At 36.6% G+C, this 22,489-nt stretch overlaps 1 protein-coding gene across 1 annotated transcript; it reads left to right on the top strand.

The window, feature by feature from the left end:
* Nucleotides 1–9,663: 9,663 nt before the first annotated feature.
* LOC135206143 (uncharacterized) lies at nucleotides 9,664–20,555 on the top strand. Its single transcript, XM_064237400.1, has 4 exons — nucleotides 9,664–9,761; nucleotides 16,942–17,137; nucleotides 18,063–18,142; nucleotides 19,549–20,555. The coding sequence occupies exons 2-4, from the start codon at nucleotides 17,023–17,025 to the stop codon at nucleotides 20,449–20,451; spliced, it is 1,098 nt and encodes a 365-aa protein (XP_064093470.1). The 5' UTR covers nucleotides 9,664–9,761; nucleotides 16,942–17,022; the 3' UTR covers nucleotides 20,452–20,555.
* The last annotated feature ends 1,934 nt before the right edge of the window (nucleotides 20,556–22,489 follow it).

The raw sequence follows: 22,489 nt of genomic DNA, 5'->3' as shown, positions 1-22,489 counted from the left end.
TCAAAGAACAGTTTCTAATTACTACTACAATTAGTCGTAAAACGGCGTATCCCAATTTTTCAGCGACAACAAGTCAACAACCCCCCTTTACCTGGATCGAAACTTCGAAAGTCGAAACCTTAACCAGTTGTTATTTTACAAAATCATTGACGCTACAGGACACTGTTTGCACTCTGTAATCTTGTTAGATATGAAATAGTATCTTGGTAGCTCTAAGCCCAGAATACTACCTAGCCTAGGTAGTATATATATATATATATATATATATATATATATATATATATATATAAAGATAAATGCCACGAAGGAAAAATAAACGAAGGAGTCTGCAAGATCTTTCGACTTTAAAAGTCCTTTACTGAGCAGATACTGACATAAATACGAGAAAAGACAATACAAGAAGGTTCGTATAACTGACAGATAGGGATTATAAAAGGATTAGTACCTAGAATCCGACACACCTGGAAGATAAGAAACCTTCCCAAACAAGCATAAACAATGGGTGCAATTAAAGGTTTAAGACAATTATCTCAGATACAATTTCCAGACAATTAAAGGATTATAGGTGACAGCTATTCGGAACTTGGTAAACAAAACCATATTCACAAAACATGACAGACATACATTACAACAAAATTTAATAACTCTAAGGCAACTGATTTTTATTTAAGTCAATAATTATATCTTTGAGGTCATTCTTAAACATGTTACAGATACAAGGGTCTAAATGAAAAAGGCCACGACTAACATTGAAATTACAATGAAAAGTAAGTTGTATTAAAGCAGATTCTAAAAGATTTCGTGATAAGACATCTCTTGACCATGCAATTACTGAACTATCAATCCAATTAATTCGGTGGTTGTTTTCACTTAAATGAATGAATAATGCATTAGATTTTTGCCCAGTTTTTACAGAGTTATTTATGCTGGCTTAGCCTTACTTCTAAGCCTTTGCTGGACCTGCCGAGATAGATGAGGGACAATCCTACATGGAATTTTATATATTATGTTGTTGCTTTCTCTGGGGCCATTTTTTATTAACATTCTTTTTAGTGTGTTGTTATAGGAAAAAACAAGGTTGACATTAAAAGCTTTTAACAATGGTTTAATGGTTTCAAATCCGTTAAAATAAGACAAGCTGAGAATGTTCTTAGGATTTTCTTTCTGTGTGTTATTTACAGTATAAAACTTTTTGTGGGCTTTATTATAACAAATGTCTAATATATGTGAAGGATAGCATAAATCTTCCTATTTTTCGTTATATATTCAATTTCTTGATCCAAATATTGTGGACTGACAATTCGCAATGCTCGTAAAAACATAGAGGAAAAAATTGATATTTTTATATTAAGATGGTGGCCTGAGAAGAAATGAACATAAGTTAAGTTGTTAGTCGGTTTCCTATAAATCCTGAATTTACATTGAAATGGTTCTCTATGTATCAAAACGTCTAACAAAGGGAGGCAATTGTCTTTTTCTAATTCTAGAGTAAACTTAATCGATGGTACCTGGTTATTTAATTTAGAGAGTAAATCATTTACATCAATACCGACAGGAAGAACAGCTAAACAATCATCAACGTAACGATACCACTTTACAGGAATATGAATGATATTAGGTAAGTAGCGTTTTACAAAGAATTCCATAAACAGGTTTGAGAGTAATGGTGATAAAGGATTTCCCATTGCCATGTCAAAAATTTTTTGATAAAATTCACCATTGAATATAAACTTACAATCACAAATGCACAAACTCGTGAGTGAAATAATGTGACTTATAGGTAGAGGTAATTCATACTGAGTTAGTTCATTGCTAAGATATTCTAAAATAGAGTCTATAGGGACTTTAGTAAAAAGAGAACATGCGTCAAAACTAACGAATCTATCAGTAGGGCAAAGAGCAATTTTGTTTAATTTATCAACTAAATCTAGAGAATTATATATATGAGAATCTGAGATGGTTCCAAGTAACGGGGACAAGATCTTAGTGATATATTTCGAGAGTTTATATGAAATTGAACCAACAGTACTGATAATAGGCCGCATAGGGTTATTTTCTTTGTGCGTTTTGACTAATTCGTATAAGGTAGCGAAGGAGATTTGACTGACAATTTGCTTAGTAGTTCTGTTTTATCTTTAAGGATACTTTTCACTATGCTATTGAAGTTTTTTATGACTTGATCAAGAGGATTTTTTGTTAGTTTTTTATAAGTCACATCATCATCCAGTAGGGCTTGCATACGTGATATGTAGTCAGCTTTATCTAAAATTACTATACTATTTGACTTATCAGCTTTTGTAATGTGGATAGTATTGTCCTTTTTAAGATTGGTCAAACTTTTCTTATAGCGAGCAGGGAAGTTACTTTCATGCTTAACATTGGCAGCTCCGTAAACAATACCTTTAATCATGTCAACATGATTTTGAGGAAGATCACAATATTTTTCAAATTTACTTAGGGATGACCCAATCATTAAAGCCGAAGGTCTACTTGTTACAAAGAAAGATAAACCATATCCAAGCGCACTCACAACATTTTCACTTATTTGTTTACTAGATAAGTTAACAACACAATCTTGACGTGCACAATTAGTCCAATCAAGATTGTGTTGTTAACTTATCTAGTAAACAAATAAGTGAAAATGTTGTGAGTGCGCTTGGATATGGTTTATCTTTCTTTGTAACAAGTAGACCTTCGGCTTTAATGATTGGGTCATCCCTAAGTAAATTTGAAAAATATTGTGATCTTCCTCAAAATCATGTTGACATGATTAAAGGTATTGTTTACGGAGCTGCCAATGTTAAGCATGAAAGTAACTTCCCTGCTCGCTATAAGAAAAGTTTGACCAATCTTAAAAAGGACAATACTATCCACATTACAAAAGCTGATAAGTCAAATAGTATAGTAATTTTAGATAAAGCTGACTACATATCACGTATGCAAGCCCTACTGGATGATGATGTGACTTATAAAAAACTAACAAAAAATCCTCTTGATCAAGTCATAAAAAACTTCAATAGCATAGTGAAAAGTATCCTTAAAGATAAAACAGAACTACTAAGCAAATTGTCAGTCAAATCTCCTTCGCTACCTTATACGAATTAGTCAAAACGCACAAAGAAAATAACCCTATGCGGCCTATTATCAGTACTGTTGGTTCAATTTCATATAAACTCTCGAAATATATCACTAAGATCTTGTCCCCGTTACTTGGAACCATCTCAGATTCTCATATATATAATTCTCTAGATTTAGTTGATAAATTAAACAAAATTGCTCTTTGCCCTACTGATAGATTCGTTAGTTTTGACGCATGTTCTCTTTTTACTAAAGTCCCTATAGACTCTATTTTAGAATATCTTAGCAATGAACTAACTCAGTATGAATTACCTCTACCTATAAGTCACATTATTTCACTCACGAGTTTGTGCATTTGTGATTGTAAGTTCATATTCAATGGTGAATTTTATCAAAAAATTTTTGGCATGGCAATGGGAAATCCTTTATCACCATTACTCTCAAACCTGTATATGGAATTTTTTGAAAAACGCTACTTACCTAATATCATTCATATTCCTGTAAAGTGGTATCGTTACGTTGATGATTGTTTAGCTGTTCTTCCTGTCGGTATTGATGTAAATGATTTACTCTCTAAATTAAATAACCAGGTACCATCGATTAAGTTTACTCTAGAATTAGAAAAAGACAATTGCCTCCCTTTGTTAGACGTTTTGATACATAGAGAACCATTTCAATGTAAAATTCAGGATTTTATAGGAAACCGAAAACTAACAACTTAACCTTTATGTTTTCATTTCTTCTCAGGCCACCATCTTAATATAAAAATATCAATTTTTTCCTCTATGTTTTTACAAGCATTGCGAATTGTCAGTCCACAATATTTGGATCAAGAAATTGAATATATAAGAAAAATAGGGAAAGATTTATGCTATCCTTCACATATATTAGACATTTGTTATAATAAAGCCCAAAAAAAGTTTTATACTGTAAATAACACACAGAAAGAAAATCCTAAGAACATTCTCAGTTTGCCTTATTTTAACGGATTTGAAACCATTAAACCATTGTTAAAAGCTCTTAATGTCAACCTTGTTTTTTCCTATAATAACACACTAAAAAGAATGTTAATAAAAAATGGCCCCAGAGAAAGCAACAACATAATATATAAAATTCCATGTATGGATTGTCCCTCATTCTATCGCGGACAGTCCAGCAAAGGCTTAGAAGTATGGCTAAGCCAGCATAAATACTGGGCAAAAATCTAATGCATTATTCATTCATTTAAGTGAAAACAACCACCGAATTAATTGGATTGATAGTTCAGTAATTGCATGGTCAAGAGATGTCTTATCACGAAATCTTTTAGAATCTGCTTTAATACAACTTACTTTTCATTGTAATTTCAATGTTAGTCATGGCCTTTTTCATTTAGACCCTTGTATCTGTAACATGTTTAAGAATGACCTCAAAGATGTAATTACTGACTTAAATAAAAATCAGTTGCCTTAGAGTTATTAAATTTTGTTGTAATGTATGTCTGTCATGTTTTGTGAATATGGTTTTGTTTACCAAGTTCCGAATAGCTGTCACCTATAATCCTTTAATTGTCTGGAAATTGTATCTGAGATAATTGTCTTAAACCTTTAATTGCACCCATTGTTTATGCTTGTTTGGGGAAGGTTTTTCTTATCTTCCAGGTGTGTCGGATTCTAGGTACTAATCCTTTTATAATCCCTATCTGTCAGTTATACGAACCTTCTTGTATTGTCTTTTCTCGTATTTATGTCAGTATCTGCTCAGTAAAGGACTTTTAAAGTCGAAAGATCTTGCAGACCTCCTTCGTTTATTTTTCCTTCGTGGCATATATCTTTATATATATATATATATATATATATATATATATATATATATATATATTGGAAAGCCAATTAAAAGACGTTAGGAATAAATTGATAGCCGAATAGTATTCATAATACTTCACACACACAGGAGAGAGAGAGAGAGAATGAGAGGAGACGGGAGAGAGGGATTTGGAGACAGGAGAGAAGGGACGAGAGAGAGAGTTGGGGGGGGGGGGGGGGGCGTGGCGGTTACCACGGGGAAATACCCAAAATACTAAAGGAAAATGGAAATGTGTGACTCATATTCTTAGATTGATTTGAAAGAAAGAAAATACTCCCATAACGTGAACGTCTCACAGATTAATTTCATAATGCAATTAGTTTTGCAATGTAACATGCTTTTAATTTTGCTTACCGTTCTGTAATGATAATAACAGTTGACATTAGAAAGTAAACTCTTTCCTCAATGAACTATTCTATAAAAAACCGGACAAGTCACTGCCAAACTTTCAAGCGCTGAATTTAAAGCAGACAAAAACATAAATAGTTATTCGAACCCAGAGAAGATTATATTCGGATAGAAACGATGATTTTAACTTTTAGCTTTATACATATACCAGGACCTCCTGATGTATACACAGAAGCTTCATCAGAAATATGTAGTTCACCTCCACAATGGTCGTCCGCCCTGAATATTATTTGATAATATTTTTTATGTTTTTTTATTGTTTTCTTTGGTGTCATCGCTAGTCGCTAAAAGAACTGGAATTTGTTACTGAAGACAATCAGTGGAGTCACGGAGTACAACGAGGGTGAGAAAGGCTAAGGGAATGTGAATATGTGAATCACCCACCAATTGTTGCGAGTCCTTTCCTTGTCGAGAATACGGTAAATTACCAGGGAGAGAGGGACTTTCCCCTTGTGCGTCTTCACTAGCAAAATTTCCCGTCACATTACATGCCGTAATATGGCTGCAAGATACTCATGAGTAAGCGGGCATCCACAAAAACAAATTCGAAACAAAAACATGTCAAGATGCGACTGATTGGCTGCGGGGTACTGCGTGATGACAAGTTTTCCAGTTTCATCCAGTTGATTCCCGCTTCTTCTTACATCGTATATACCTTCAACAAGCCACTTTTTATTTATATGCAGATGAATCATCAACAGGAGGTCAGTTGCTGCCCTACCCCTACTTCTAACTCCCTCCCCTCCCCCCTTTAACTTTCATACTCGTATACTCTCGAACATCCAGGATAGTAAGGCCCTTCCGTTACAGTGTCACTTCTACATCATCCAGCCAGCTCTTCTTTGGTACCCTCATCTCCTTGGTCTGAGAGCTTCTGAATTATGTACCCCTTTCCATTATTTGCTGTCCTTTTCTTTCAATATGACCCAAACACAATAAACTCTCTTGAGCTTTTTCACCTACTCTAAGGTTTTTTTTTTTTTATCATCTGTGTGTGCTCGTTAAATCACCATTTAACACTTCTTTCTACATATACGTCACATAAAAGTTATTTCAACAACTTCTATACTTGATTTTTCCTTTGCATTCAACACACTTCACTTCCGAATAGGATAGTTGGTTCAACAGCCCTTTCACACATTCCTTCTCTAACTTTCCAAGGGACCCTTTTTCTCTTCCGAGAGTTTTGCAAGGACAACTCTACCCTCGCCGATAGTGTGATTCACGTCCTCTCATCCTACTTTCATTCATGAAGTTTACTCCTCAAATGCACATTCAAATCAACACCTTCCACCCCTCTGCTACTCATGTAAAGATTTCATTCTCGCGGTTTCCATTTGCCATCATAACCTGACACTCACTCTGGATACGATCCTTTTTTCATAAACTTTTTTTATATTTAAAACCTACGCAGTTAAAAGAAGAGAGGTAATTAAAAGAGCCTAGACACCACACGGAAGTCTTTAAAAAAAATATACCGTTTTAAAAGTAAAGTAAATGGCTATTATGCTATAACCATAGTGTGCGCAACACAAATTAACGACGTAAGCTAATAGTAGTAGTAGTAATAGGCGGGATATTTCTCTGAAACGGCTCTGCTATATTTGTCAGCACATATAACAAGTATCTTCCGACTTCATCGCTGACGTGTTGACCCCCTGGATTTTTTCTTATGCCTCCCATAGGGCCAGTGACTCGCCCTTTGAATGGTATTGTTGTCAACTTCATTGTCACTGTGGGTATTGTTGTTGATGCATTTTTATTGTTACTGCAAGTATTGTTGTAGCTGAAATTACTGCCCATGCTTTGTCCGTCGATTTCGTGTTGCGTATTGTTAGTTCACTATCGGACATTTTCCTCCATGCAGAAGTTGACGCCTGCACAGACTTCTGGTTTCTCAGGGAGTCTTTAGGGGCGAGGTTACTAGCCCCAACACCTCCCCCCGCCCCCCCTATTTCCTTGACCCCAGAAGGGTTGGTCAGTGGACCTAGTAAACGTGAGCCGAGGTAAATCTTTCCAGAAAACCGACACAGGATAATTAATGCGAAGATGCATACGTTCCGGTTTTTCTGCAAGTCTCCAAGAATGTAGGGATGAAGTTGCCAGCCACACACTCTTACACACATTACATATATAATATATATACATATATGTGTACACACATGAATATACATATATATTTATACATTATATATATATATATATATATATATATATATATATATATATATATATACGTGTGTGTAAACATACCAGGAGAATAAAACAGTCTAGTTACTAGCAATAGCGTGCATATTCGCCTTTAGCCATTTACGGCGCATTACGCATCTTCACTCACTTGTCTAGTTAAAAGGAATACACAGTTAGGGGGAGATTCCCGCTATCTAGGAAAAAGAAAAAACAGAGAAGAAAAGAAAAGAACCACACTAGGAAAAGGACCAGTTCCTGTGACACCTCGATAACCGCTGAGTATGCGTTAACCACTCAGTTCTCCGAGATGAGAAATCCGAAGAAAATAATTCTCAGAGAATTTTTATTTCTTCTTGCTTTCGTTCTCTTTTAGATTATGAAATGATGTTTAAAAACACGGAAGTTGCTTGTAAATATTAAAGGAGATTGACATCCCCGTTTTTAATTTTTTTTATCTATATCTATATCTATGGAATGTGTTAAAATGGCGGTAATGAAATGAATGATTTTTAAAGATCCTTCCTATACGGCCAGCGAATATCGTCACATTTTCCTTAGGTAATAAAAAGTTGAATAGTGGATTTAGGTAAAGAGAATTTCGTATGCAGTGAATAATTGTTTGTAATAAATAAAACTGATCATAATATATATATATATATATATATATATATATATATATATATATCAAACCAAGCCTCAGAAAGGTTTTGATACCAAGCTAAGGCAGAGCCCATGAGTTGAGAACATTGTCGATATGGTCACCACCCTGCTCAGGGCAAGTAAAAAATACACTACGTGAAATCCAATCAATTATATATATGTATATATATTTTTATATATATATCTATATATATCCATATATATATATATATATATATATATATATATATATATATTTATTGTGTATGTATGTATGTATATATTAAATGTATACATATATATATATATATTTATATATAGTATATATATGTCTGTAATGTATGTATGTATATCATAATGTATACCATACAATACAATATTATATAAATATATATATAATATACTTATATATAATTATTATTATAATATAATATAGCAAAAGATGTATGGAGAAACTTCAATACCCCAAACGGTCGCCTTCGATAAAAGTGCAAAATCTAATAGAACCGAAGAATTATGATTATATTTTTACTTATTGCAACTTCTGAATTCCATTTCGGAAATCTTGGCTTGTTATAATTGATCGTCTTTCAAAATCTCGGTAAATAAGAAAAAAAAAATAGATTCCCTTCACTCGTGTGACGTAAGTATTCGCCAGACGTACGATAGCAAACCACGTATGGATTGTTTTATTTTTCACTAGAACAAAAAATGTCGAGCACGACCCATAACCCCTCTTTGCATTATACAGTTTGCATCTTACAACGCTACACTAGAATAAAACCATAGGATACCGTTGTATTCCCCGGAATTATCCTTTTCATATTTTCCTATTTTGAGTCTAGAGCGTAGGGTCCTTTCTGTGACAGGTGTATCCTGTGACAACGATTATCCTGCAACTTTTATCTTAGCACAGTCAGTCTACTTCGAAATATATAATTGAATCGTATGGAAGAAAGACCATTTTAAAATGCTCCACACGAGCATAAAGGAAATGCTGCTTTGAAAGATTGCCTTTAACTGTTCTACTTCAGGCAGCTCTAGAATATTTAATCTTTAAAGATATTTATCGATTAAATTCCATCAGCCTAAACTTGACATTTATTAGCGAATAGGTCGAGTGTCCAAAGGTGGCGAACTTGATCATATTTTTTCATTGAAGACTGAGCGAACTGAAAACGGTATAAATTAATAAAATTCGAACGACTTTGAATCTGTACGACATAGGATACCATTCGGGGAAAGGGGCTGGCTCAAAAGCACTCTTAAAGCAGAACTACAATTGGTATAGCTAAATCAATAGCCAAAGCAATCTCACTTAAGAAATGCACCATCAATGCAAATCACAGACAGAGGTTCATGATGCTTCCAGCGAATGCTGTTGCACCATCTCACGACGTATCTTGTGAGGAAGCATCCTATGGATAACATGAAACTGGCAACTCTTCAAGGTTTGTTCATAAATGCTGGGTACAGACACATGTAGCCAGTAACACGTTGAGAGTGACCGTGGATACGTGGAGTTCGCGTGCTGGGATCGATATAGTGGAATATTCCCCCGTCCTTTTTTTTTCTTAATCTGCTTGGCCGTTTCTTTCAAGGTATGTTAGGTTCGAATGGTCATTATTAAAGGTCTTCAACGATATCAATATCTTCACTATTCTCCCAGACTACACAGCAATAATCCCTTTATGCTTTTGTGCTCTGTGCGAGTAAATGCTATGTTGCCTTGCAACGTAATCCATAGGAGTAACGTCCAGTGACGTATGTGCTGTACAGTGTTCCTTATTTCGCTATCATGTGTATAAACATACTGTACATACACATGATATATATGTATACATATATATACTTATATATATATATATATATATATATATATATATATATATATATATATGGGCCCTTTAAGGGAAAAAGGCTATGGTTATTACATATATATATATATATATATATATATATATATATATATATATATATATACACCTGGAGCTGCCATCCTATGGGAAAAGGCTACACCTTTGCATAAATATATTACTGTATATATGTATCTATACACGCACATACGCAATCACACATTTATGTATATAGTATATATATATATATATATATATATATATATATATATCATATACATATATATATATATATATATATATATATATTATAGTCTTGGAGTCTTTTTCTTGCCTCACACATCTCGCTCAGCTGGTAATTAGCTGCATTTATATTGATATTGACACCAGAAGACGAGAGCTTGATGGTTAGCGTCTAGTATGTGTCGAAACAGAGTTGCTATTCGCAGGTTGAACAAAATTGGTCAAACATTTCGGTAGCTTATTATTACTGCTAATGCCTTTGTGTGGGAGAGGCCATTAACTCACAAAGCAAGCTCATGCATAAAGACATACCTGGTTGTAAACAAACAAATGAGAGGTGTTATGTAATACCGATAGATGTGAACAAATAAACCCGTAACTACATGAATTTGGCCTATATATTCAATAACATCAACGGAGAGATTTGTTAGACAATTACGAATGAGCGTGTCGCCTTCAAATAACATATATTCCCTCTTTACGAGCACCAGCTTACACAATTCCGTCAGGAAGACTGTCCGTGTGACAGTGTTGCATGAAGAGAATCAACGACATAACTGTGCCCGAGAGGCGTTTGACACGGAGGTGACTCAGCAGAATGTGGATGCTAACACTTCAAAACGAGTAGCACCCACTAACAAGGGAGGGAGATAGCTGGGATTACTTATGGAAGATGGAACGGGAGAAAGCGTTAAAGATGAGGTTGAAATCGTTATGGCGATTGTTAGGTAAAATGGGTAAGCCATCACTTCCATAAATTTTCGCTGGAAGGTCAATGGCCACGGATGTTGCTGCTATTCAGAAAGGAAACATTCAACAGCGTTAAAACATCAGTGTCTTTGTCCGAGGATAATATATAAATGAAAATAAACCTATTAACAATCTCAAGGTTTCCAAAACGCTGCCATTTCTGGTGATAGAAGTTCACTCTCGACGTGGTTCGGAAGTCACGTAAAGCCGTTGGTCCCGTCGCTGAATAACCACTGGTTCCATGCTACGTAAAAACACCATACAAACAAACAAATCAAAACGCTGCCAAAAAAAGAAAACGTGCAACGCAATGTAACACAAAGCGCTTTAATATACTAAAAGTCGTTAAAGCCAGTGTTACCATATAAATAACGATGACCATAACCACAGAATAAACTTTAATTTGTCACGTATAATTTATAGAAGCAAATGTCGGCACAGAAGCCAGATGATAGAGTCAACCTTGTTCAAACAAAGTCAGGTAATGAACATTTCAAAGGGTGCCTTGGATTCAGATATCATAGATAAAATCTTCCTTCAACCAACGCTTAAGAATATTAAAGAGAAATTATCAATGAGGGTGACCTAGTCAAACGGCTACCTGTGGATGGATCACTTGGTATAAATACCGCCTTTTCTGTAAATTTTCTCACTCATTACTTACCTGAAGAGAGAGACAGTAGTCGCTGAAAATATAGTAGCTACTTTCTACATTTTGGCGTTTTTTTATGGGCTCCTTTATAATACACACACACACACACACACACACACACACACACACACACACATATATATATATATATATATATATATATATATATATATATATATGTGTGTGTGTTTGTGTGTACATATACATTGTATGTGGGCTTGGGCTTGTACTCATTTGTACGTACAACCGTGACAGCAAATTCATATTCACATTAACACGCATAAGGGTGCCCTGTTCATATTTTCTCGTTTCTGGAAAGAAAAAGTAAACCAAACGAAAAGACTCGGCGTAACTTTGGTCCAACGCGACGATCTTTAATGCGAACATCTAAAACTGAATAAAACTGACATAGGTCAAAGTTCAGGACCAGACAGACATATATATATATATACGCTCTCCAGCCTGCGTTAATCACATCCTCCTCCTGTACCCAGCACACGTGGAATAAGGTCGACCACCTTCTGGGTATATGTAGATGTGCTCTAGATGAAGATAAAGTAGTAGATGTAGATTTTATATTGAGGAGTTTCATTTCGTCTATAAACAAGTAATTTATATTAGGATAGGATATCGAGATAGATTCTTAGGCCAAAGGCCAAGCGCTGGGACCCTTGAGGTCATTTGGCGCTGAAAGCGCCAAATGACCTCAAGGGTCCCAGCGCTTGGCCTTTGGCCTAAGAATCTATCTCGATATCCTATCCTAATATAAATTACTGAAAGCGGAATTAAACGTAGTAGAGGTGTGAAATGTGTAATAAGGAGAAAACCCTCGCAGTTGCACTACGAAACAATTGACAGAGGATGGTGGAAAGAAGGAGGTACCTGGATGGTGGAGAAATACACACACAAACTCAATCTCTCTCTCTCTCTGTTTTAAGAAAATGTAAGGTGATACCAGAATCGTAAAATGTATCTTTTTTTCTCTCTCTCTCTCTCTCTCTCTCTCTCTCTCTCTCTCTGTTTTAAGAAAATGTAATGTGTGATGACCACTTTAAGAAAAATGTTACTTCCTCTCTCTCTCTCTCTCTCTCTCTCTCTCTCTCTCTCTCTCTCTCTCTCTGGCCTTCCTGTGCTATAGTTACTGCGAGACTTATGACCTGGTGACCTTTATAAAATTACATTTTCGAGGTGTAATATTTTACTTACGGACTGACACAGTTACGAGAGAAATTGCAAAAGCATTGCTTGCTATGGAAATGCAACATGCTTTAAAGCCATTATTGCGATGTTCCGCAGACAGACGCATCGGCTGCTATATTCATTTCCATTTCTGGTTAATGACTGCTGACTAGTCGCTCCGTTTTATATTTCTGTCATACTTAACATTTTTTTTCCTTTTACTTCGTCATGGCAATGTGACTTGCCATGAAGGTATCCGCTACCAATGGACTCTCTGCGGTAGGTATGGATTATTCTCAAAACGAAGCTACAATAAATCAGCTGTTCATGATGAATATATTTTTGCAGTATTTTTGTATACATCTGGTCGTTGTCAGGCAAGATGCCGTATGTTATTGGAATGCTTGTTTTTGTATTGCTGTGTCAAGACACAAGTAGTCATCACGTAATCTACATAAAGTCTGATACTTATTTCTTAGATAAACTATCGTTTGTCATGACGATGTTAGTTTGTTTTTTTTTTATCATGCTGACGCTTATTTTAGCATAATGAACAAGGCGTGATCCGACCTCCAACTTACTCGGGGCCGCGTGCTAAAATCTACGGTAAAATAGAGCGTTGTTTCACCAACGAAAATTTAAATAATACGCTATATTTTATTGGAAATAATTTTCCTGTACTTTTTAACATGCACATTATTTGTTATTAACATTTTCATTCTTAATAGATCAAACATATCCTATCCTAAAATATCTAACTCTACGCGAAATAGCTCTTTTTCAGACCTTTTTAGGCTTTCCTCCCCCCTAACAAGAACAACAACAACAACAAATTAGTTTGTAGTCTTACTCCCCGAGGAAGCGAAAATCAGTATTTGCTATCAAATTGATGTAAAACAGTTCCTGACTGCGTTGTAAGAGAAATGAGAAGTGTGCATTTATTATTATTATTATTATTACCTGTTACCATTAACTCAGTCGATTTATTCAATTTTAATATGTTTGCACGATCAAGACTCAATGGAGAGGCATTCTGTCAGCATCAAAACTAAATTGTATATATTATTAGAACGAAGAACAACCGACTTTTGTTGCAGGCTGAAACCAATTATTTTATACTCTGGTCAGTTTTTTTGCAGAATTATTGTGTTATATGGTATTCAATGGCAAATAGGACTAAACTCAGGAAAAATATTGTTAGAAAAACTCTTTATCGTCTCCGAAATTTATCGCCGATGCCTTCGACGATGCAGATTGCATTAATAAACTAGGCCACAGGAATGAATATCTGTGTTTACGATATCTCTTCATAAATAGCGGGCCAAAATTTTTTCTCTTTGGAAATAATTCGTTTCTTAAGTTGTTTCACAAAACAAAAAATTCAACTGCATTTTCAGTTTCCCCTTAGGTCAAATCAGACCCTTCTGCGTAATAAAGGGTTCTCTACTAAATTTGGGCAAATTAGAAAATTATGTAAATGTGGGAGACATAAAAATTCCTTATTTCAAGGTGAATGAAATGCACAGATATCCGAGTTCACGTCAAGTGCTCATTGATACTTTTTAGCGTTATGAATATTTTTTTTCTTTCTGTACGGAATTAGAAGCATCAAGGATGTATGCTGAATTGAATGAATCCAGCCCCTCCCTTTTTTTAGTAAAAATATTATTGATATTAACGCTATGTGAACACATCACGTGTTATAATTTTCATCATTACGACAAGTACCCGCCTACAAGACTAGACCAAAAGATATTTCTTTGACATGAGTCTAGTCACCATGGAGAGAGCTGGCGGTGTTTTATGAGCTATATCTATCTATTCTTTGACCGAAATAATTACAGATTTGCGTCTTCCTTGGCCTCATTGACAACGTGTTTGCCATGGGACTAATTAATGCTCCGTTAGTCCCTTTCAGATCACTTACAAGCGCTAAACAAATAGTATTTCGGCGATGCGTATGTGGTTTTATACAAAATTACTCAATAAAGTGCCTCAAGAATTTAAAAAGTGTGATATTTAAGGAGTAACTCCATTAAAAATATATTCACTAAAACACTTTTGTGTTTTGTTTGTTATCGAAGAAACACACAAACACTAACTGATAACTAAATGTGGTCAGCCTGATACACCGAATGAGGGGCCGATAGAAAGGTTTAGAAAAATAAAGATAGTAAATGATCCAGTATTATCTTTAAGTATATCTAAATATCTAAAACCATGACTCTCACACGTGACTGACCACAAGAATATCAGCTGTTGATTCCATAACCGTTGACATAAGGAAACCAAAGTTAATTGAGAAGATCGTTTGCCTTATTGATAGATGTTTTCGTCTAAAAGGCCCTGTGTGTGATAGATTGTTATCGCTATGCAGATGCACCCTTTGTGATACGAAACCATTGTCATACATTGCTAATGAATGTACCTTGTTGCATATCGCTATACTGAATGTCCCCAATTATTCTCTTAGCTGGCCTTTACTTCGTGGAGTTGCTCTCTTGTATAGCCGGTTAGAAAAAACTGGTTAATTTATTTCAATGGTCATGGAAGTTTTCTGCTTCATCGTTAATAAAAACAAGTAAAAAATGCGCCGAAGTTTCTCAGGCGCAATCGAGTTTTCTGTACAGCGTATAAGCAAGGCCACCGGAAATATAGATCTATCTTCCGGTGGTATAGGTATAATATTGTAGGACCCGTGGCCCATGAAACTTTAACCACTCCCTGTGGTGGCATGGCTCACATGTTGCCAGATGCACGATTATGGCTTAATTTAATCTTAAACAAAATAAAAACTACCGAGGTTAGAGGACTGCAATGTTTTATGTTTGATGATTGGAGGGTGGATGATCAACATACCAATTTGCAGCCATCTAGCCACAGTGGTTTTTTAAGATCTGAGGGCAGACGGACAGACAAAGCATCTTAAAAATTCTCTTTTACAGTAAACTAAAAAGAGTCGGGATTAGTGCAGGTATTCGGTTATATATTCGTCTGTCCTTAAGAAGAAGAGGCACATGGACCTCATCCGTCCAATGAAAATGGAGAGTAACCCTTATTCCGAATCATATTCACTTCAGAATATAAATCGCGCTACGATAGCGCTTGCATGTTTGATTGGCGAGCGTTTCCTTGACTTTGGCCTTCCAAGTAATCAGATATTATTGTTATTATTCAGATCAACCCTATTCATATGGAACAACCCTACAAACCCTCACAGTTGGGAGAGGGTGGATAAGAAGATGGATGAGAGAGAATATGAACGGAGGTACAGTAAGAGGAATAAAATGGGTTTTAGCTAGGGGCCGAAGGGACGCTGCAACGAGCCTTCAGTAATGCCTACAGTACACCTTGTGAGGTGCACTGATAGCATTATCATCCTACAGGGTACAATTATGAGGTAGTACCCTATCTCTTTCTGAAGTAACGTAAGTCATGAATTATTTTCCAAAGAGGAAAAAATGGCACGCGAGTTATGAAGAGATATCGTAAACAAACAAATATGTATCACTGCAACGCTAGTTTATTAATCCAATGTGCATCTTTGTGGACAGCGTCGATAAATTTCCGAGGACATAACAGTTTGGCCAACAATATTTTCGTGGGTTTATTCCTGTTCGCGGTAAACCAGCTGCCACTGAATTATGTATAACAATAATTTAGAAAAAAAAACAAAAAAAAAAAACCGACTGGTGCATAAAATTTAGTTTGTTTAAAAAAAAAATTGTATGTTCGGTTTCACGCTCTTTCATAATCACGAGTCTTTCCGTTACGTCGCGTCGCAACCATGATAGGCCTACGTCATGTTATATTAGCTTCGTCCTTGTTATCCCTGTCGGTATGAACTTGAGATAGGGCCAGGATTCGATTCCTGGGAGGGAAAGAGTAAAATCTGTTGGTTCTCTCTTTGACCTGTTACGCAGTAGTCCACCCGAGTGGGGACGAAATGTCACGGAAACTGGCAAGGGAGTAGCACTGTAGCAGTCTCAGCCTAAAATACAGCACTGGCTATAAGAGCCGAAAGAGTACCACCTCCAAATGTTACACTTCTTTTCGAAAAAAAAAATAATAAGTTTCATACGTTTACCTTTATCTTTTCAGGTGTGCTTCCTTAAGCAAGCATTACTGTTTGATCGAGGAGCTTTCAACGCCAACTGCAGACGCCGAAGAGTCCAAGTGAAGATGCCTGGCGCCGTTCCTGGCTTCTGCAACCTCGAATGTTGGTGCCACGTCCCTACCCGCGGTGTCCACAAGCCTCCTTGCTACTTGTGCGTCATCGACTGCTGCTCTTTGTCGAGTGAGTTTGTCTCCAAAGCTTTTTGTTTCGTCAGTTTTATGCGTTTCAACTCAATTCTATCCATATGGTGGTGATGGCAATTAATTTCGAAGAGGGGCAATAGCCATCCGCCATTCGAGCCTCTTGAGGTGACAGTGATGGTCGATGGAGTCATTCATTTATCCAGTAGTTTATTAAATGTCTTTCCACGATCCGCTTCTCTTTGCTTGATTTGGCCTGTCATTTTTTCAGACCAGATTCGGCTTTAAAAGGATATATTTTTATATTGATCTGACCACGAATTTAAGCTTCCTTGAAAGATTTTGTGCTCTGTGGATTTGTATTTTTACTCAAACGTTGTATAGAATGCTACCCAGAAAATGTTTCTCATACGTAGTAAAAATTTGCGCACAGGTTCTCTTTTAATTTTTGTGGTAAACTATTCAGCAGACGTAAACTCTTCAAAAATGAATGATCTCAACATTCTTTTACAGTCATCTATTAGCATTGGTAAATGTAATACCTGTTTATTTTAGTCTACCAGCCAGTCAAGTCAAGTCCTATAGCGTTATCTAGCTCCAACCATATTTTCCCATGTTCTTTCAAAAGGTGATAACTGACCTTACTGACCTTTGGTCTCCTTTTTTGTCACAGACAGTTCCGCGTTGGACGAGTGGTTTTCGGACTTGGCTACCAATCCGGTGGTCTGAAGTTCGATTCTCGGCTCCAACAACGCGGAAACAGGGGAATTTATTTCCGGTGATAGAAATTAATTTCTCGATATAATGTGATTAGGATCCTACAATTAGCTGTAGGTCCCGTTGCTAGATGACCAATTGGTTCCTAGCCACGTAAAAATATCTAATCCTTCGGGCCAGCCCTAGGAGAGCCGTTAATCAGCTCAGTGGTCTGGTAAAACTAAGATATACTTACTTTCTCGTCACAGGTAAAAAGGAAGCGACACCATCGGCCCCTAGTCTGACTTCGCTAGAAGAAACAGAACCTGCACATCTTCCATCTGCCAGTGTAAGCATTCCTCTTTTAAGTAATAACAAATTTAGCTAAAAGTAAAAGCGCAAGGTAATAATTGGAACCACGAGAGGCATGTAACATCTAAGGCAGGGGTATCCATATCCCTTGGGAGTATGAGAACCACATGCTGTGGGTATGGTACTTGATCTCTGAATTTTTATTTCAATGTGTCAGTGTATACATGGGTACATTTTGTAAATAACTATATAAAACTGTAAATGCTCTTGATTTTCTTGTATGTTCTATTCCTAGCTATTCATACCTAAAGCATGTATTAAGCTTAGTATATTAAGTTATATTGTCAACAAATAGGACCTTTGTGGACTTGAGCAGACGGCGTATGGGACCATACTGGCCAATTCATTGCTGGGGGGCGGGGAGGGGGCGGTTGTCTGGAGTCATCAAAAGGTTAAGTATCCCTGATAGAAGGGATGTTAACGTGATCCGATTAAGTGTAAAGGCTGCAGAACTAGGCTTCTGCTGATATTCACGAAGATTCTCGAAATTACTTATCTGTATTTTCGCACTGATACATCCAATCACTAAATGTCTGTTTTGAGCCAATGCGCCTAACAATATTGCAACCGTCCCCAGCTGGGAGAGACAGTTATGCACTTGACAGAGTAAAAAAAAAAAAAAAAAAAAAAAAAAAAAAAAAAAACGTAATTTTGTAATACACTGATCTTCAGTAATGTGTTACTCTTGGTAAACAGCTTACGTAATCCTGAATTCTACCAGCAATGAAAATCATAAAGTGCTTCACCTATTTACATACCTTTCACGGCAAACAGCAACTATGCCGTCCGAGGTATAATACACTGTCTGGCTGTGTGATTCCTAACTAGAGAAGTAATGGAGTCCGATGTGTTTATTGTTCATAGGTTCATAACAGATGCAGTTCTATTGAATATTGTGAAGTGACGTAAACTGTTTGTTCGTCGATAAACTAAAGAATAAAAGATCAGTAAGTTTAGGCTATGTTCGTCGAGGTAATGTTTGGTCATTCAATTCAAGTCTCTCTCTCTCTCTCTCTCTCTCTCTCTCTCTCTCTCTCTCTCTCTCTCTCTCTCTCTCTTTCTAATCTATATATATATACACACACACGCGCACACACACACACACACACACACACACACACACACACACACACACACATATATATATATATATATATATATTATATATATACATATATATATCTCTATATATATGTGTGTATATATATATATATATATATATATATATATATATATATATATACCTACAATAAAACAGATATGTAACGTATGCGCAACATTCCATTTTTTTATTCAATATTATGTGAACGTATTCACGCTTACTGAAACATCTATATTAGTGAATAACAAACAAGTGATTGTTTACTTTATCTAATACCACAGGTAGAGACAGAGACGCAACCCAACGACACTAATACCCCCAGTGCTCAACCACCCCCGAGGAGTTATGGATGGCGCGAGAGTTTGCAGAGACGCGCTTCCTTGGGCATCGTCGACCAAGGAACGGCACACAATCAAAATTTTTTCGCAGAGACTTACATCAGCCTCCCTCCTGACCCTGAAAACGCCCAACCCGAAACTGAGGCTCCAGGTCCTTCTAGAGGAACGGGACCTGCCGAAGGTGTCTACATACCCGAGCCCGATTACTTTACAACCCCGGTGGAAAGCCCAGTGTCCTTAGAAGGGAGCCGAGATGACGAGGACACGGGGACGGCTTGCGATGATGAAGCCGAGGAAAGCAATGCGAAACAAATGACAAGAATACAGATAAATTCCGACAGTAGACCTATCGATTTAGCCGAACTGATAAGAAATGTGATGCTGGACCCACGAGACCCGAGTGATGATGAAGACGAAGATACATCCGAGAACACAGAGACACAGAGCGTACCCAGCGGAAAGCAACAGTTTGAAAGAAACCCTTCGAGACGGAGGCGAGACAGGAACCAGGGAGCTGATAAATATCAGAGTTTCTACAATACCGGTGCTAAACCCTACCTCATTGCGAGGGCCAGCCTAACCCGCCACCAAAGTCTTAATGGGGCTCTGTCGCAGAGCGAGACAGAATTCCAACGACTGCACAAAATCCACAGGAGAGACACGTCGTCCGACGCGGCAAGACGGTACCTGCAGAGCGACGAAAACCTTCACAGAACCTGGTGGAAGCAGGTCTCGTCAAGGAAGCGGAACCACCCGAGAAAGAGCCCCTCTTCGAAAAGGCACGACGGGGCCAGTCATCGTTCGCTAACAAACTTCGAAGAGGTCTGGAGATCCCACAGAAGCTGAGCTCTGCAGGTGCAGAGTTGGGTTTATCAAGATCTGAACCAGGATTGCACATTTTGTTTTTCAGTGGTAAGTTTCCATTTTAACCGAGCTGGACAAATGCTAATATATATTATATAGTATATATTATATATATATATAATATAAATATAATTAATATATATAATATATATAGATAATATATATATATATATACACCTATGTTTTCCTTTTGTATATTTCTGACGTAGTAAAAGGGGATCTATAGAGCGTTTTTTAATCATTACAGGTAATTGCGGAAAGCATAATTTTGTAAAATGCTGGGTATCATTAGCTGGGTGCTAATTTGTATTTTTATAAGTGAACATAAATGGAACCGAGAGAAATATGCCCAGTGAGTCAGAGCCCATTGATTCGGCTGTTTTTAAAATTAGCGGGAACCGTGGTGCTATAGCTGTTCTTCAGTCAACGTTTCATCTTAGATATTCTCGAAAATCAGTTTTCTACAATTCCGTGGCTGCAAAATGAATCTCTAGCTGTAAGTGAGGTTTAATGTACAAAATTGTAAATACTTTAATAATGATATTTTTAATAATGACAAGAACTGCAAAACAGCGGTGAAAACATTTGAATTATCAGGTGACAACTGGTTAATCGTTTCTTGCGGATTAGCCTTTCTACAACGCCGCCAAACTCTAGTGAGACAAGAAGCATATCGACCCTACGCTTCATTGCTTGTAATAACTATGACTGGTGCTGACCTTAAGGAAAATATAATCATAGTAAGTAGCATGCTAAAAATATTTGTCTCGAATGACTTTTTTGGCATTAGATCAATTTACAATATAACTATCGAAGTCATTTTGTGCGTGATAACTCTAGCCGATCTTCCTACTGACAACACTAGGTAGCTGATTATATGTAGGTGTCAGGTGTATGTGGAATATCAAAATCATCTAGAATTATAAGGTGTCTATGTGTATTGATGTATAAGGTTACAATGTTTATATCATGTCCCTCACAGTACGACCGAAAAGTAACATAAACAAAAGTAACGTGAGATGTCCCGTAACGTTTTTGAAGTGCAAAGACTTGTGCGATGTGTAACACAATGCTCTGATAATAGCATTTCTAGCACACAGCTGAGGAAAACTGGAAGAGGAAGAAGAAAGAACTCCCAGCCGGTTGGATGGGACTGAACAACGAAAGAAGCAATAGACCTTTGTGGTCTCGCTGGGTCAAGATATGAAATAGCGCGCCATTTCTTGGGATGCATTTACGAAATCAAAACATGTTGAAAAATATAAATTAGTATAGTTATTGACCTATGTGCTTCATGGCCAAGCAGTGTGATATACATATACATATATTTTGTGTGTTTACGCGATGCTACTGACGAGCAGTGGTGAATGTGAGCTCAAGTTTCACATTTAAAATAGATTAGATGTATTTTTGTTTACACTGTAAATATACCTTATCTTTGCCTTAATGTTCAACGGACGATCCTATCGATCATTGTGTGTGATATTTTCTACCAATAAAAAAGTAAAGATTTTCACAGATTGTAAGTTTCCTTTGCCTTTTACAGTAGGCCTATAAGGTCTCGCCTGGTCAAGAGATGTGAAAATGCTCGCTATTTCGCGGGATGTATTAACGAAATCTAAATATACGGAAAACTATTCATAGTCTATAGGTATATTCACCTATGTGCTTCATGGCCAAGCAGTTACACCTCGGGGAGGTAATTGGCTTTCAGCTCACTCGCTCTCATCGCTAATATCAGTGCCTGTCTATAGTTTTATCTAGTCTGTTGGTTACATTGACCAGCTCCTACAGGCCGCTGTGGCTATTTACAATAGTCGCTCTTTCAAGAGTAACTGAAACACACAGTGATAACCTTCTACACACCCCATCAAAGCTAAAAGAGGAGTTTAAAAATAAAGTAAAAACTGGAGGCCACACCCTTAGATATATCTATATCTATGGCTACACCCAAGCCTTTAATTCCAGTATGCAGGAGAGGCGGGCGAAGGTTTCCAAGTAAAACAGGAAGGATTTAATC

Source organism: Macrobrachium nipponense, chromosome 29 (assembly GCF_015104395.2).
Source record: "Macrobrachium nipponense isolate FS-2020 chromosome 29, ASM1510439v2, whole genome shotgun sequence".
NCBI lineage: Eukaryota > Metazoa > Arthropoda > Malacostraca > Decapoda > Palaemonidae > Macrobrachium > Macrobrachium nipponense.
The sequence above is the reverse complement of the archived record's forward strand: the minus strand, read 5'-3'. Positions and strand labels throughout refer to the sequence as shown.

What these genes read in the sequence shown, in the direction of transcription:
- LOC135206143 (XM_064237400.1), top strand. Translation starts at nt 17,023, where the DNA reads ATGCCTGGCGCCGTTCCTGGCTTCTGCAACCTCGAATGTTGGTGCCAC. An exon ending in CGACTGCTGCTCTTTGTCGA is followed by an intron (nt 17,138 to 18,062) that starts GTGAGTTTGTCT and finishes TTCTCGTCACAG; the next exon opens with GTAAAAAGGAAGCGACACCA. An exon ending in CACATCTTCCATCTGCCAGT is followed by an intron (nt 18,143 to 19,548) that starts GTAAGCATTCCT and finishes CTAATACCACAG; the next exon opens with GTAGAGACAGAGACGCAACC.